At 36.2% G+C, this 17,773-nt stretch overlaps 1 protein-coding gene across 3 annotated transcripts in view; it reads right to left on the bottom strand.

Annotated features, from left to right (window-relative positions):
• The window catches only part of LOC129798103 (uncharacterized), a 92,846-nt gene that overhangs the window by 46,769 nt on the left and 28,304 nt on the right, over nucleotides 1–17,773 (bottom strand). For 2 of the 3 annotated variants that reach the window (XM_055841078.1, XM_055841077.1), the window contains exons 2-4: nucleotides 12,926–13,079; nucleotides 12,048–12,375; nucleotides 4,695–7,854 (exon numbers count right to left, since the gene is read on the bottom strand). In XM_055841078.1, coding sequence (XP_055697053.1) covers nucleotides 4,695–7,854; nucleotides 12,048–12,375; nucleotides 12,926–12,986 — 3,549 coding nt within the window. In that variant the 5' untranslated portion in view covers nucleotides 12,987–13,079. Of the gene's footprint in view, nucleotides 1–4,694; nucleotides 7,855–12,047; nucleotides 12,376–12,445; nucleotides 12,611–12,925; nucleotides 13,080–17,773 lie in introns of those variants that run through there. The other variant, XM_055841079.1, reaches the window with a different exon arrangement.

Below are 17,773 nucleotides of genomic sequence, written 5' to 3'. Positions count from 1 at the left end.
ATCTTTTAATCCACATCACACAAAGAAAGTGGCCAGACACATTTTGACATTTTCTCCATTAATGCTTTTTTTACCCTCTTCGTCAGCCCCAAATTCCTCCAGGGAGAAGAAAGGCAATGTTGAAGAAGAACAAGAAAAAAAACGATAAAACGTAGTTGTAATAGTACTAATTCCAATTCTTGTTTTTGCCCCGAAACCAAAATGACCTTTTAGCCATCTCACTTACACGTGCTATGAATCTCTTTCTTACTCACATTTATTGCTCCAACTCAAACAAGAGAGTGCAATAAACCCAAGAATAAACCCTAGATTTTGGGATACCTAGAAATTTTTACTCTTCTCCTGGGACTCTTGCTTGCCTATTAAGGGATGTAGGGGCTAAACAGTAAGAGATAGCGACTACGAGAATTTAAGAATCCGCCATAAACTAGGCAGCAGTAAAAATGTGTGAGTTAAATAGGCTAATAAAAATAATAATGGCTCTAAACACTATAAATCAGTTTCTTATCTAAAATTCCAGAGTAAATTTCATTATCAACTGTTAAGAACAAATTTCAGAGCTTTATAAAGCTATTAAAATTATATGTGACTCTTTCGAATATGATAAGTCCGTAAGATTCCCGCAAGGGGCGCTTTAAGTCTACTTTTAAAGAACATAATTAAAGATAAAATACTTGCACCTTCTTGGAGAGTATTTTATGCAATTTAGTCAGTGAAAAAATGTGACTCCATTAGTTGAAAGTTTAAAAAAAAATTATGGGTGATAAATTTAGTTTTAACAAAATAGAATTAAGGAAAAATATGTTTTCCATAAAATTATTTTATTTAAAATGTTTTTAAATTATATATTTTTTTAATAATTTGTCTTAAATAATTTACTGCATTTTAATTCTAAATTTAATTTTTAATGCCATAAAAACTGCAAATGCAACAAAAAAATGAAAAAATTAAATGAGGAAAAACAATAATAAGTTCAAAAAATAAAAAAAATATATTCAAATAAATATTCAAAAACAATAAAATAAAATTTTAATTTTTCACTTTTTACTGTTCAAAATGAATTATAATAGAGGGAAGTGGGGCACCTTTGAAAGTGGGGCACATTTAAAATTGGATTTTTCCTCCTATGTTAAAATTGAACTGAGCCATATCATAATGTAATTTAGCTTCTCAATCTGTTTATTTACCTAAATTAAAATTATTTGACTAAATTCAAATCCCACAAATCTTTTCCTTTTGGACTTTTTGATTACTAAACCGCATAATTAATTTACTACATACTATTTTAGTATTTTTCTTTAATTTACGAAATCCTTTTGCATTTATGATCAATTACGGGAATTTTGCATATTTTTTTTAAATATATCTGCAACTTTCTAAAATAATGAAATTTTAAGCCCTATTTTTGGAATATTTGGCTTACAGATAATATCAATACTTATTAGCTAAATTTAAGCACATTTCTCGTCAAGATAGAGAAAAATTATCTCCGACAAAGTTGTAGAGGAATAAATTTCCTATGAAAATATGTCTATTTGATATTTTTAACTTTTGCGAGAGTAAGACGTCACAAATTATCCGAAGACTGACAAAATTTGTCCCAGCAATTTTGAGAATCTCCACAAAATCGACCTTTATGGCTCCGGCATACCTTTTAGATCGGAGAAAAATCCATGAAATCAAAATTCACATCCCTTCCTTTCTCACACGTTTTGCATATGTCTGACTTATTCTTTTGCATTCCAAAGTTGATTGAACTAAATTCAAATTGGTCTGATGTTTAAATGAAGAAGAAGAATTCAAAAGAGTGGGATAGACATATGCAAAACGCATGAGCAAGAAAGGGATGTGAATTTCGACTTCTTGAAATTTTCCTGATCTAAAAGGTGTGCCGGAGCCATTAGAAAATGATTCAATAATCACATTTCTTTCGAGATAGAGGAAAATAGTCTTCTGCAATGTTGTAGAGCAGTAAATTTCCTATAAGAATATGCTCATTATTAAACGTTTAAGTTTTCTCACAGCTCGTGAAAGAATTAAATATGCGTTATGCCAAGTTTTGCCCAGTCTCCTCTACTTTCGCATCATTTACGGTTTACCGGTTCACAACCGATTGAAACTGATTTATAAGTAATTTAAAAAAAATACTTTAAAATAGCTTGAGAGTAATAGAATAGATTTCGGACAAAAAATGCTTATAGGTTCATGATCTGGCTCTTTCTCGTTTCAGAACCGATTGCACCAGATTCTAATTTGACAAAAATTCCAAGAATTTCCATTTCCGATTTATAAATCCCTCTAAAAATCGCCCATAATAGCTTAGGAGTAAAGCAATCAGGGGCATGACATTTCCTATGTTTCCCATATGTTTCTAGCGTGGCGAAAAAACTTTTGGGTTTATTAGCTGTTTTCCATCAGTGAAGAATGAATTACCAAAAAAATATAAATATAAAATAAAAGCCAACTTAATAATGAATAGGCAACCGAAAACTAAAAATTGGCAACCTACATAGTTTTGGAGATATCTTGTAAAATGTGTATGAAAGCAGGTAAAAATTTACACTAAAACCAGTCACATTTTTCAGAGCTAATGTCACCCCCCTGAAAGCAATTCATTTCCAACCGGTTCGTAATCGGTTCAGAATCTATTGCAACGGATTCAGAATGGCCAATAAATTTAAAATCTTTCTAAAGACTTATGAAAAGTCTAATTTGGAGCAGATTTTAAATTAGGCTATTATACCCCAATACTTAATTTTTTTCAGAATGTTATAACCCAAAAAGCAATTTAGAGTAAGATTACCGTTGTCTGTATGTATTCTGGATTTCAAAAACGGGTCCTATGACAGTCATCAGAGAGTCAAATGACGGTAAGTGGGGAATAATATGACGGTAATTATGGAAGTAATTTGGCGTCATAATAACTCTGAAATTACTCGCTCACGACTAAAATATGACGCCGACTTCCAGTGTCCCTATAAAAAATCTTCCCCTCAATGGGTATATCTGAGGGTAAATTTCACTTATCAAATGCCAAATAGAATTACTCAATGCCGTGAATCCGCAAAGTAATTGATATTTTAGCGTGTTTTCTCAATAATATTTTATTTTGCATTGAGAGCAAGAGCTCCTCCGGTAGAAAAGTGTATTGTGATTCATAAAAATACAGTGCCGACAAAAATTAAACGAAAATTAGGCAGTGTTTTGCATTATAAATACATGGACATTTTTTTGGAAAATAAAATTTTGTGGTTCAGGAGTTTGCTCCAGTTCCTGGAGTGTTCTGTGATCAAAATTTTGTGTCGAAAAGACCTATTTAGTAAAAATTTTAAAAGATTTTTTTTGTGTTGTTGCTATTCAGTGGGAAAATTTTCGACCTGTCGGATGCCTCATTCAGCAATAGTCGAATGGCAAAAATCTTCGTAAATGTGAGTAGTGAATTAGGGAAAAATTAGAGAAATTTTCATAGAACGTAGTAGAAAACGATAGGAAATGTGAAAAATTGTTGAGAAAATAGTGTCTCCGATGGTAGTACAATACAAAGTTGTCAAGTGCACTTGACGTCTTCATTCAAAGTGCGTACGTCGATTTCGTACCTATGCGGTAGAGCAGGACGCCAAATGCATTGTTTTTGGCTCGTCATTTTTTGCACGGAAAAATACCGTCATTTGGAGTCGCTTTTGTTACTGCATGGTAGAGTAAATTTTAGAACCGTAAAATAACGATTATATTACTAATTTAATTTTGAGTAATGCTGTGACCAAAATTTGACGCGAATACGACTAATTCTTAAGATTCCAATTAGGAGTAAATTTTTTGACCATTTCTTGTACTCCAAAAATCAGTCATTTTTGAGTCAGAGTAATTTTTTTCGGATTGGGAAATATCTACCCCGCTATCCCCTACAATGATTTGTAGCTCGTTTTCAATCAATCGATTTTCATAGCAAAATATCCAACTCAAAAATATGAGCATTCCACAAAGTTTCTTGCATTTGGCTCTGTCCCCTTTTATCTAACGAAATTACCTCCAAATCAAACAGAGAAGAGGAAGAAAGTGACTGAACTTGCATTTATGTGCCTTTTATGATTGTTTGTGTTTCGGAAACACTATACAAATTACTTTTCATCATTTTCCTGGTAAAAGATCACTGTTTTTAATTTTTTTTTCCAGTGTGACTAATCCCAAATATTTTCGTGTAAGAAAACCCTCTCGTCCCTCCGATGAAATGTTAAAAAGAAAATATTAAATGAGAAAAAAGGTCTCTGCATGCACTGAATATAAAATGGGATGTTTAACATTTGGAATTGTGATTGTTATAGAGAGTTAAAAAGAGAAAAAAATAAATTCCCGGTTTACTTTTTTTTGTTTGTTGCTCATGTAGCTGTGTCTATATGGTTTTAAAATTCAATGGGATTTTATTCTAATTTGCAGCTACGGTGCCGTATAAATAAAACGTTTCGAGGAAGTCACAATAGGGTGTTCCCTTGACATTTTTTCTTATGCACTCATATGGCCCAGACAGATAAACTTTGCACTACCTAAGCACGTTTTCTATGTAAAATTATGCTCTCGTGGTGGATGGAGGAATTTTTCTACCTACCCTTGTGTTTTGGGTAAATATATTGTAAAAATGAGGGTTTTCTGGGGAGAGAGAGAGAGAGAGGGATAGAGTAAATTTTGGGTAAACTCACCAGAGTATATCGCTGATTTTCCTTATCCAGCAAAAATTCCATGCTCTTGTGTGGCCTCTTGGGTTCATCCGGAGGCATTTTGCGAATTTCACTGGTGAGGACATTATTTGGGGTCAGACGCTGGGTACCCAACTCCATGAGACTCCTAGTTTTGCCGGTGATAATTGTCTCATGCGTATCGAGATTCGTCTCAATGAGCCCAATTTTATTTTCACTGATCATCGTGGTACCGGGACGCTGATGACGGTGATACTGGTCCTCTGTGTACCGTCGATGGCCATCGATTTCCCGTGGGGTGGATGACGCCCTGGGTGCATGCGTATTGTCCCCATGGCGCTTTGCACAAACGCCAACAACACGTGGGGGTTGCTTTGGCAGTGGTGGCTTTGAGTGCACTATATTGTTTCCGACACCATGATAGTAATCACTGGCACTTCCGTTTCCCACACCCCCCGCAACACCTACTGGACTCCTCTGATTGCCTCGCGGTGAGTGCTGATAGTCATCAAGTTTATTCCCACCTCCCAGGCTATTTTCATTATTGCCCCTACTAAACTCATCTCTCCGGACAATTGGTTCTTTGAGGGGGATATAGATGAAATCCCTGGATGTTTCTGTCTCCACAGCCCCATCCAACTTTTTCCCACCCTTTCTGCTGCCCTTTGAATCACCGACTGATTCTGCACTCTTGTTATTGTTATTTTTGGCGGAATTTTTGGATTTATTCCTCAGGGAAAAGCGAAAATTGGAGAGTCTGGAGAAGAAGCCACCCTTTCGCTTCTTCTCCTTGGTCTTCACTGTAGGTACACTATTTTCAGTGATAGTCACAACACTCCGATTATTCACTTCCATGACATTTGTCTTGCATTCACTGTGCGTTGTCTCTTCCCTCACGACCATTTTCCGACTGACGCTAACACTGTCCACAGCACTTCCAGCACTCAGTTCGTCTGCTTTGGGCACGTTATCCATGATCACACTGTCTCTTTCCGGCAACACATTCACCACAACACGATCCATGGTCACGTGACACTGATCGTTCTGCTGTTCGGCACTTGGAGAATTATTAGCTGCCTCTTCGCACTCATTTCTCACTTTTTTCGGCTCCTCATACTCTTCCTCCTCCTCGTCATCACCATCATCATCATCATCAGCATCTTCTGCCACTGAATCATGTTCATCCTCATCATCATCATCATCCTGTGACTCTGATTCATGTGAATGCTGATTTTTCCAGCTGATCTCCGAGACAATGGGATGAAAACTGACCTCTTTGAAGAGTGATCCTCTGGATGTTGTGCTATTTAAAATTCCCGGTATTTTGCCTTCGCCACTTTCGCCACTCTCTCCATTACCCTTCGAGCCGGCCAATTCATCCGTCACACTTGATCTCTTGCCTGCTGCACACTCAAATGACGACAGATTGGGTGTGCTCAAGATCAGGCCTCTGTGCTGGGTCGCTGTGAAGCTGTACTTGTAAGTTGGCAATTCATTCTCACTGTCGCAAACTTGGGGAATTGTGCTGAAGCTGTCTGTCAGGGGAAAATTGCATCGTTCGAGGCTGGCGGCATAGCATGTCACCAGATTCGTGGGATCACGATCGAAGGTGAGGCTGTCTTTGGACAAACTCAGCGTCTTGGCTGGTACTGTGGGCGTGGGAATGGGCAAAATGGGCTTTTTACCAGCACGTGGCGGTGGCTGAGGTGGTTTTACACACAATACACCCACTGTCATCTCCTCCGGCGTCTGGGGTTCATAGTCATCTCTCTGATCATTCATAATCGATAAATTCCTGTCAAAATTGTACGAAATCTCATCGAGTAGCGTAATTTCCGGACGTTCAATAAACGCCCTCGGTGGATTTGGCAGTTTTCTCCTATTCCCATAGTCTGCCATCTTGATCTTCCCACCGTGATCAGAATAATCCAATGCTGTTAAATTGTTGCAACTCGCAGTGACGTTAATGGGCTTTGGTTGTGCAATCTGAGGACCTTTTGATTTTCTGGCAAATCTCAAATTGTTCAAATCCAAATTTTGCTGAGCTATTGAACCACTAATTGAATCACCACTATAAAAATCTAATTCATCGAAAGAATCACTACTCTCATAGCTATTGAGACCTTCAGGAAAACTTGTTACTTTGAGAAAATCACTGTAGGGATCTCTATTGGCAGCTACCTTGCCGGAAGTACCAATTGCGTATCTCGAAGATGATTCTAAATTTTCACCAATTACACAAAATCCACCTCTATCTTCAGCATCACTGTGAGAATGATAAAAAATATTCGGCAGACTATGTGATGATGTCTTTAGGAGACTTTTGGTCCTCCTCCCTGTATTTTTAGCATCGGCTCCCACCGAAGTTTTTGCCGGTTCCATCGTGCCTATTTTCAGACTGTTTACGTACACACCACTTGGTGTTCTAAAGGCAATCTCATCATCATCTCTGCACAATTTGCTGCACTTGCACACATCCCCTCGATCTCCCAACTCCTTTCCAGCACCACATTCCTCACACAAACTCCCATCAACTTTCCTCCCATCGCCATTCGATGGCGATGAACTGTGCCTCAAATACATGGCGTATCCGCCATTTGTAGGATCAGACACTGGACGTCGGCACGACTTTGGTCCAGCCACCGAATTTAGTGGAATCTTCTGACGCAATTGAATAGAATGCTCACAATACCCCGAATCCTCACTCAAATTCTCCAAAGAACTCTTTCCCCTCTGACCCACCAAGGTGATCTCCTCCCCAACACTTCTATTTGTGCAGGAACACTTTTTAATACTGTCATCACTCTCATTACTTGTGGCCCCTGTTTCAATCAACGAATCCGACTCAATGCTTGCCGATAGATAATTAGTATAGTAGGGAAAATTCCCTGTCTTGAAGGCCTTATCAGTGTAGAAGAGTTTATCAGTTGTCACATTGGGATTCACCTTATCCGCATCCAATGGCTGTGGCCCCTTATAAGGTGATGAGTTATATTTACTATCTGTGGTATCGTACGCAAATAGAAGTGGCGAGGAACTGTACAGCTGACTCTCACTCTGAAGCTGCTTCTCCAGTGACTCAAATTGGATGAGAGATGATGTTCTACTCAGGGAGCTCTCGCTGTCTGAATTGTAGTCATGGGCATTCTCCTCTATGCGAAATCTACGGAAGAAGGCCAATTAACCCATTAGTTCCAATTCAATTTTCCTGTGTAAATTTATTTTCAGGAACATTTTGAAAAAAATGTGCCTATGATTTTTTTTTAAATTTTAAATAAGCTTTTTTGGAGCTAGGTTCAGTTAGAAATTCTAGGGGGATCTCAGGGGCGCAATAGGCAAGACCGTTGGCTCTTGGGCGGATCGATTCCCCGGCTCGACTTAGTGTTGTGAGTTCGAGTCCCGCCCGGTGCAAAGATCTGAATGTCTAATTTAGATAATTTTCTTATGTTAATAACGTAGTAATAATGCATCACCTACGCTCAAAAACTCTGGGAGCATGGAAGAAGCATGCGCCACACTACGGGAAGGCGCGGCGGTCTACAATGGACTTAGCAGATTCTTCCAACCCGGGATATGACATTGTAAAAATGGTTACCTTGTAATAAATATCTCGATACGATTAATAATAGTTAGAAATTTTAGAGGGATCTCAGGGGCGCAATAGGCAAGACCGTTGGCTCTTGGGCAGTGAGATCTTTCACTCAACTCTCACAGCTGTGAGTTCGAGTCTCGCCTGGTGCAAGTAATTGGATGTCTATAAAAAAAGACATTTTTATACGGAATAGGGCAGAATCACATTGGCAATGAAATGCCCGCCGTAGCCTCACCGTATTTCGTTAATTTACGCATTTTCATTGCAATTCTTACGGAAATTTTCCATTACCGTATTACCTTATCTCATTCTCGATGGCACTAGGTGAAAATAATATAAAAAAAATTGAAGAAATAAAACGAAAATGCAATGAACGTTGAGCAAAGCAAACTGTAAGAGAAATTAATCGTACAGTTTTTTTTGCTCGCCGTTTATCGAATTTTCGTTTTATTTCTTCAATTTTCTTATATTATTTTCACCCAGTGCCACCGAGTATGAGATAAGGTAATACGGTAATCGAGAATTTGCGTAAGAATTGCAATGAAAATGCGAAAAATTAACGAAATACGGTGAGCATTTTACTGTCAATGTGCTTCTGTCCTAAAACGTAATAATTCACCACCTCTGCCCAAAAAACTTCAGGAGCACGGATGAAGCATTTATTGCGGGGAAGGCGTTCCTTGGCGTTCTACGATCAGTAGATTCTTCCAAGACGAGCACGTTGTAAATTTTACATTGTAAAACATATAAAGTGTCTCGATACGATTAATAATAAGTTAGAAATTTAATTTAAAAAAATCTTGATACTTTTTTTTTACAAAATTAGTTATAATTTACTTAATTAACTTTAACCGGTTGTCTTGTTTGTAACCGTTGTAACTAGAAATTTAGCAATAGTCTTATCTCGTACAACACACCATTTTTTTCTTAATCCGAGACACTTTATCTTCTTCTCTAAAATTCGTCTAGTTGTATACTTGAATTTAGTTCTTATTTCTTTAAAGTTGCACCATTGATTTCAAGTGATACTGAAATTTATAATTTTAAGAAAATACTTTATAAATCAAGACCAGTAGAGGTATTTTGTAACAGTATGAGAATGTCATTATGACAAATTAAAAACTTTTTATTGTCCTAAGTTCTAAAGAATATCTGAAAGTTCGATTCATACCAATTACGGAAAACTTCATAGAGATCTTTGAATTCGCCATTCGACGCTCAATGGCTCTTAATGCGGTTCTGATCCTCAATTTACGAAGAAAATTTATCATATGCTATCGTCACAATGTTATACAATACCCCTAAAGATTTTCTATCTATCAAAACCCTAAATTTAGAAATAAATAAAGCTAAAAAGCCTAAATGTTTGATTTTAAAAGTAAGAATGTCCAATTTTTAATTAAAGTAAAGCGGTGCTTAACCTTTTCCAAAATCTTTGTGAACAAGTTTTAAATTTAAAGATAACTTTCTAAAGTTTAATATTGGCCATTTAAACTTAGTTAATGTTAAGTTTGTTTCGTTTTACCGCAAAGGTTTACACTTTTAACACTTTTAAATTAAATAAATCTGTAAAAGGATATACGGATCAACTCTTATTGATCAATTCGAAGTTTTGGATTTATTTAAAGTTACCTCAAGATAAAGGAGGGAGTTTCAATTGAAAGCCTTATTAGATGTTCCCGCAAAATATATTTATAGAGCGCAGTCTGAATTATTTTACATATGAAGGTAAAGTCGTAAACGTACTGGTTTAAAATTAGATTAAACGCCAATCATGAAAAAGAAGATCATCAACCTTATTTTAATTCTATTCAAATTATCTGAGAATTCTAATCTTTAAAAAGGTTTATCTGTTACATTAATAAACCTAAAAAAGTGATGATCCTTAAAGTAAATTAAGAACCAGTCATGTAAATTTTTGATTTAGCCTTCCTTTCTTGCCTAGATCCTGGCTTAAAGCCCATATGGAATAAGAGACTGATGTAGAAAGCTTAGTCCACTTTTAAAATTAATCAGATAAAAATTTTCAAGAAAAAAAAAATTAAATTAATTTTGATTTTTTTAATTGAATTTATTGTCATCTGCAAGTCTGGTGTAAAATTTAACAAGCATTTGAGGTACTCCCGAGGAAAAAGAGGCCAGACAAAAAAAAGATAGAATAAATTGAAATTCCTAGCTGTTTAGTTGCGCGGCAATTGTTCTATAACCACATATCACAAAGGGACTACTCTTAAAGACCATTAATTAATGGGGCAAGATTTTTTCCCACCCGGGGCACCAGAAAAGAAGTGGGACACTTTTGAATTGAAACTATTCTGAAATAGGTCTTTTGTTTCAAGGGCTAACTCAATCAACGAATCAGAATCTCGAGTTCCCGGTTTCCCGAAATTATATATGGATTCCCAGAGTTGCCTTCGTTTCCTGAAAAATATATGGGTACCATGGATACCCTATGAATTCCCTGAGAAATGCCTGGGTTCCTGTGAATTTCCCGTGCGTTCTCCGAAAAATGTATAGCTTCCCCAGGTTTCATTAAAAATGTATGGGGTTCCTATGACTTTTCAATGAGTTTTATTACAAATGTATAGGTTCCGACCGTTCCGATTTCCTGGTGAGTTCCTCAAGTTTCCTGTGAATTTGTCAAATTTCATTTGAGTTCCTAGAAAAAATGTATGGATTCCTTGAATTCCCAGAAAAGTCTATGAGTTCCCTGTGAAATCCCTGAAAAATGCAAGGGTTCCCCGAAAATTGTATTGCTTCCCTGCGAGTTTCCCTTAAGTTCCCTGAAAATTGCATGGGTTCCTCCGGGTCCATTAAAAGAGTATGGCTTCCCTTTGAATTTCTCGTGAGTTCCTTGAAAAATGTGTAAGTTCCCTATGAATTCCTCGTGAGTTCTACGAGTGTCCCGTAAGTTAATCAAGTGTCACTTAAATTTCTAGAAAAAATGTATGAGTTCCTTGGATCCCCTGAATAATATATAGGTTCTCTGTGAGTTCCTTCACTGAGAAAAAAAAAGAGGGTGCGATTAACATTTTTTCCTCAGAACTTTAACACTTTTTAGGTGTAAAAATATATCAACATTTTTAAATGTTAATTTTACACCTTTTTAAGGGTAAAATTAACATGAAAAAGGGTAACTTAAACCCCTAATACACCTAAAAAGGGTAATATTTACACCGATTTTGGATCAATACTGCAGGGTAAAATTAACATTTCCGGAATATTATTTTAACTCTGTTGGAAAATGTATAGGTTCTCCAAGTTGCACAGGTCCCTTAAAAAATATATGGGTTCCCAGGGTTCCCTTGTGGGTTTCCCATAAGTCACCTAGGCTCCCTAAAAAATGCATGGATTTAACTGATTCCTTGGGTTCCCGGGCCAGATTGGTTCGAGTTCCTCGAAATGAGTTATCCATTTTTTGTCTCCAATTTCTAAATGGAGCTAAGCCTAACTATATTTCAAAGGTACCTTAATTCAAAGGCACACCACTTCTCCCTACTCTTGCCACCGCGGTTGTCTTACAAGGAGGGGGTTATCGAATGTTCGAAGTCGATATCTCTAACCGTTTGGCCTCTAAGATTTGTTAGACATAAAAGAATAAAACTGACATATATCAATATGAAATGACCTTCTAAACTGAAATATAATACTTTCATGGGTTGAGAAAAAATACATAAAAAAGTATCGTGTGCAAGATTGAGTGTGAACTAATGGGTTAATTAATAAATTCACGTGCGAAATATGAAGATATCGCTAAAACTCACCGTCTTTTGTGAAAATCTGGCTCATCGAGGAGAGCGTCCAAGCGAATTTTCTGCCCAGTCACGTCTCTGTTCCCACTTCTCTTCGGCGTACTCTCTGCCAGAACATCAGTCCACTCGTGCCTTCGGCGTTTTGGCGGACAAAGAAAATCCCTTTCAGATATACAATCAGCCTCCTGTCCGAAGGAGTCCAATTTGATAACGGATCCTGTATCTGATGATGAACTCCAGCTCGTTTCGTACTGCGATATTGACCACAGTTCTTTCGTTTCTTCGTCATCGTCAGAAGTCTCCTCGAGAATCGGCTCCAAGATTATTCGTGATTGACTCTCTGGCAATCAAGATAAATAAAATTAGTGTTGTACATTCGACAAAACAACCCACTTTATAGTAACTAGTACTTGTCATTTGGAGGGCACTCCAGCACTAATGCAATTGAAATTGATGGAATTTTTCGCGAAACATTTTCGCGCTTGGGAATCCAAATTGAAAGTTATATGACCACGAGAGAAGCTTCAGCAGAATACTAATCTTCTCAGTACTAAACTTTTGCGCGGTTACGTTCTTGTCAACTAAATATATATTTTTCAAATGACTCACATTGAAGCAGGGTTTACATAAGACACCATTTATATTCAATTTATTTTCTTATATGTATTTTACCATAATATACTCCCAACAACGTGCTTTTGTATTAATTTTCCATTTTATGAATTAAATGCCAGTGCGATGTGAGCACAAACACGCCATTATGGGTGCAACAAATAGCACTTTTGTTGACTGTAATTCATCATTTGCATATCAAATCTATTTAAGCTAAAATTCTTATAAGAGGAACATATAGTCAATATTAGCTCTAATTCACATTTTATTTCATTTACCTTGTGAATCAAAATTAGCCCATCTGGCTGTCATCATGTCAAACAAGCTGAATTGGTCCATAATGCTGAGGCCTATTTAATGCTCTCTTATCTCCCAATGCTGAGTGCTACAGTTCCCCAATTTATGACGCTCAACCACAAAAAGGCCACCGATCTGAAAGGCAGAAATAATTTGAAACTATTAATTACAAATTCAAGGAGGTACAAATGCAAAAATATTTAACTATTATTAAAGAAAAAAAAGCAAATCAATAATATTTTGTGAGTCAACATTCGCACTTTAATATTTCATGAGCATAAACATGAGCTTATAAATTTATATTTGGTCAGACAATGTCTCCAACACTCGATTACCAATCTATTAAAAATTCCGCGAAGTTGAGCAATTGACCCACAATTGTTCACTTTTGAATAATAAAATCCTACATAATTTGTCCGATTAAAAAAATTAAAAAAAAATTATTACAAGTTTTGTTGCCGCCCCTCAATGCCACACAAAAGCGCCACTGAAGTAACCAATTTAAGCTGATAGTTTAAGAGTCTCCTCCAAGAGACAAATTTAGAATTAATTCTACACTTCCAAAAATATACCCAGGAAATGCGAGAACCTTTGAATAATGTTTACGGTGATATTTTCCACTTTTTTTTGCAGGAAACGTTAAATGAGTCTGAAAAGTCATCTATTTTAGGGCTTGTTTGAAAGTTTTGGAATTGCATTCCTCCTCGTAAAATGAGTGAATGAATAAGTTTATGTGGGATAAAACAGAGTAATTTCGAACCATTTCCATTTTGGAATTTTGAGATTTATTTACACTGTTTTGCGCAAAAGAAAGAAAAAATCCGAAGCTTTTGATTTTCTTCTCTTTGCCATTCTGAAAAACTGAGGAAATTAATTTTTTTTTAAGTGGAAGCGGTTCTAAATTACCTCTTTTTACCCTAGATAGATTTGTGACTTACAACTCTGTACACATTAAGATAAAAAAAATCGTATAGGAGAGGGTCAGGAAGAATCAAGTATGAACTGAAAGTTGGAACTTAAATCCGTTTTACAAAAAGATGATAAAAAGAATCAAAATTCTGTGTAACCTGTGAGTTGCAGTTGAATATAAGTTAGATATATTTTTTTTAATATTCTAGCATTTAATATCTAATTAATTTTTGGTAAGAAGTCGCTTTCTCCTAAATGACAGAATACCTAAAAATTCCTTAATATAAAACAACTTTAGGCAAAAAAAAGAATCATCAGCCTCTATGCTACTATTCAAATGAAAAGTGAACACGATTTTTAACACTTTACTGTTCTCAACTGCTTCTACAGTGCTGTCTCGCTATATGCACAGTTTGGGTACTTTTTTTGACAGTTCTCTCTCTGAATATGCACAACTTTTTTTGAAATTCCCAACGGTTTTTCTCATTCTTTTAATAAATTATTATTTTTTTATTGTTTTAGAATTTCCCGTGTTATTTTAACTATAATATGAGACAGAAAAAATAAAATTAAGATAATTAAAAACGAGAAAAATTAGTTACCAAGAAAATAATTTTCTTTATTACTTTGTCAAAATGTAAACAAATTGATTTTGAATGCAACCGACACAAAAGCTGTGCATATAGAGAGTGTGCATATAAAGAGACAGAACTGTACATTATCGACTTTTTCTTGACTTAATTCCTGGGTTCGACTGTTTTACCCAGTCCTTGCCTTGTCCTAAATCAGGGCTGAGCTAAAATAAAAGCCGAATTGAATTTGGTGGTGCCAGTTGGGATTCTTCGAAATGCCGCGAAAATTCACGTAGAGAAAGTGAGAGGTTTTTTAATGTGAAAATTGTTTAATTCCTTGGAGTTAAGTCATTTTCACAAGAAAATGCTTTTAATAATTTAGTTGAGTACAGTTATTTGGGTTTATTGGTGAATAATTGTCGATATTACAACAAAAACATTGGGATGAAATTTAGAGCTGGAAGACTCATATTCTTTTGAGCTGTCCCAAAATTCAGGATAGGTTTGAGAAAAATCCTTTTGTACAACACTATTTTGGTTAATAAGGAATGCAAAAGTACATATTACAAGAAGGGACACGACCTGCTAATAAGGATAAAATAGAGAAGAAAATATTTTGTCGCATTTCAGAGATTTTTTTAAACCGCAGCGCCGCCAGACGTTTGTCAAGTGAGTTATTTGTGTCTCTTTCTCTCTCTCGAGTTGAATTGCGCTCGATTTAGGAAGCTTGTCATTTGAAGTGATATTTGCATTTAATTTCTTTGTATTTCTGCAAGATTTAAGTAAAAGGATGTGTAGTGAACAGCTATCCGTCTTCTGACAAAGATATCAAGAAGACAATTTATTTTTATGAGAGCGCAAAAACATTCATCATGGCACCGTGAATAAGCGGGATTAGTGTTACCAGCACGTCAATCTGCAATTTCCATTAGAACTATCAACACAAAATTTTCGATACTACACGACTTTTAATAAGCACAGGTCTGTCCTAAATCCACCAAACACTCGTGATAGTAATCAACTCAAAGAAAAATCGATAATGCAGAAGCACTTGAGAACAGTAAAGTGTTAAAAAACATATACATTTTTCATTGGAATTGGAATAAATAAAAAATTCCAAACTTCATTAACTTCCAATATAAAAGATTCTGTAGGCTTTAAATTTTTTGAGCCTACAGAGTTTTAAAGAATTCGAGCAAGAAATAAGAAAAATAAAAATTATTGAAATTTAGATCCCCGTTTGTCAAACATTTTCTTTGCAGGAAATTTTTGCCAAATTTTGTACATTTTTGCTATTAAGATAGAGGAAAATTATCATCGATAGTTATAGAAAAATAAATGGGATTCAACTGGATACTTTTTTCATTTATAAAAGGAATATAAGATAACTCATGCCGTTTCCTTTATTACCATTGGTCCCAGTAGTTTAGAGAATATCTATAAAATCAATTTATAAAAAACGGCTGAATTAGGGTAAACTGGGGCACCACCAAACACGGGGTACCACCAAACACTGCGATTTTCTAATCGGATATTCGACTTCAGAGGATAAGACCTATAAGAATTTATAGGCACTATAGGGATACTTGTTCACTGAAGGAATGGTAGTCCAAGTAGTTTAGAAATAAAAATTAGTGTTTGGTGGTACCCCGTGTTTGGTGGTGCCCCAGTTTCTCCTAGGCTTTTTTTTAGATAGCGGAAATATTATTTTCAGTAAAGTTAGAGCCGTAAGTTCCCTATAAGAACAATGATGTAATTACAAACTCTTAAATAATATGACTCCCAATGAAAAGACATAGTTGTTTTGCGAGCTTACAGAATTTTCAAACCTTGTTTATAATATATATCAGAAAACATAATATTAGGTGAGATTCTTAACAATCTCACCTACTATAATCCTAACAAAATTTCATGTCGTCCGATCGACCTCAAACTTGGCCAAAATGTGTTTCGCCACTTCCTGATCACGAATATATATGTGGCTATTTTACGTTCCCGGCCGGCCGGCCGGCCGGCCGGCCGCTCTTTGGAGCTTAATAGCTCCTAAACTAAAAAAGATATCGACTTGCGGTTTTCGGCAAAGGTTATATATCGGGTGAAAATTGCAACTTGGTGCATAGACCCCCCACCCCCCACCCCTCCTTCCGCCATTTTGAAGACCCCCCTTTTTTTGTTTTCTCAATAGCTCCGCCCCTATGGCATCGAGCGGACTCAAATTTTAGTATGTTATAGCTGGGCCTTAGAGCTTTCCATCAATACCAAACTTAAGGTCCCCCGACCCCCCTGACCCAAGCTATAAGGGTCCAAAAAATTTCTTAAAATGGCCATAACTCCGGTTCTAATTGTCAGAATTTAAAAAATGAGGGCTTTTTGGAAAGCTCTCGTGAAATGCCACTTCCCCTTCTAACATCGCAAGTTCATAAAACCACCGCTAGGGGCGCTTTTTTTAAAAAGAAAATTTTTAAATCTTAAAAAGTTAAATAACTCAAAAATTCCATTGTGCATCGGGCTGAAATTTTAGTATGTTGTAGCCATTGATTATACCTATCAAACAAAAAAAACCTTAAGTCGATCTAAAACCCCTGACCCGAGCTATAAGGGGTCAAAGTTCGAACATTGACCGGCCTCTATCTCCGGTTCTAACTAACATAGCGACCTAAATTTTACCTTTTTGGTTTCGTCTCGATGGGAACTTTCAGATGGAAGTTCAAAAAGTCACCACAGGTGGCGCTGTGATAGCGTCAAAATTCATCGAAATTCAAAGTCACTTTTCTCAAAAACGGCATTGTGCAAGTTAATGAAATTTTAGTATGTTGTAGTCCAGTCTAGGACGTTTCCAAAATGGTGCGTATGTGCGCTGTGGTTTCAATAGAACCGGAGATATGAGGGGTCAAAGTTCACGAAATTCAAAAAATCATATCTCCGGTTCTATGTGACCGATTTTGATGAATGAGGGCTTAAACGAAAGATCTCACCAAATGCTACAACTTTCTAGAATATTTGAACTTCGTGGGACCAACACCAGGGGCGCCACAGTCGAAAAACCAATTTCAATATCACATAACCTCAATTATCTCGACTGTCGCTGAACCGATTTTGATGATTACTTCGACATAATTGTAGAGCACATTTGTCTCTACATTTCGTCCATACATCATTTTCCGCTCAGACTACGCTATCACTCCGATTTTGCCGTTTAAGTGTGAAAAAATTGATTTTTCCCATAATAACGCTTTGAAATCACTCAGATGCCAATTTGACTGCCTCTACTCCACAAAGACACTTAAAATATGGTTTTAAATGGAAAGTCCCACAAAAGACAACAATTCTTTGATATAGTTGAAGTTC

The sequence above is a fragment of the Phlebotomus papatasi genome, chromosome 1, assembly GCF_024763615.1.
Source record: "Phlebotomus papatasi isolate M1 chromosome 1, Ppap_2.1, whole genome shotgun sequence".
Taxonomy (NCBI): domain Eukaryota; kingdom Metazoa; phylum Arthropoda; class Insecta; order Diptera; family Psychodidae; genus Phlebotomus; species Phlebotomus papatasi.
The sequence above is the reverse complement of the archived record's forward strand: the minus strand, read 5'-3'. Positions and strand labels throughout refer to the sequence as shown.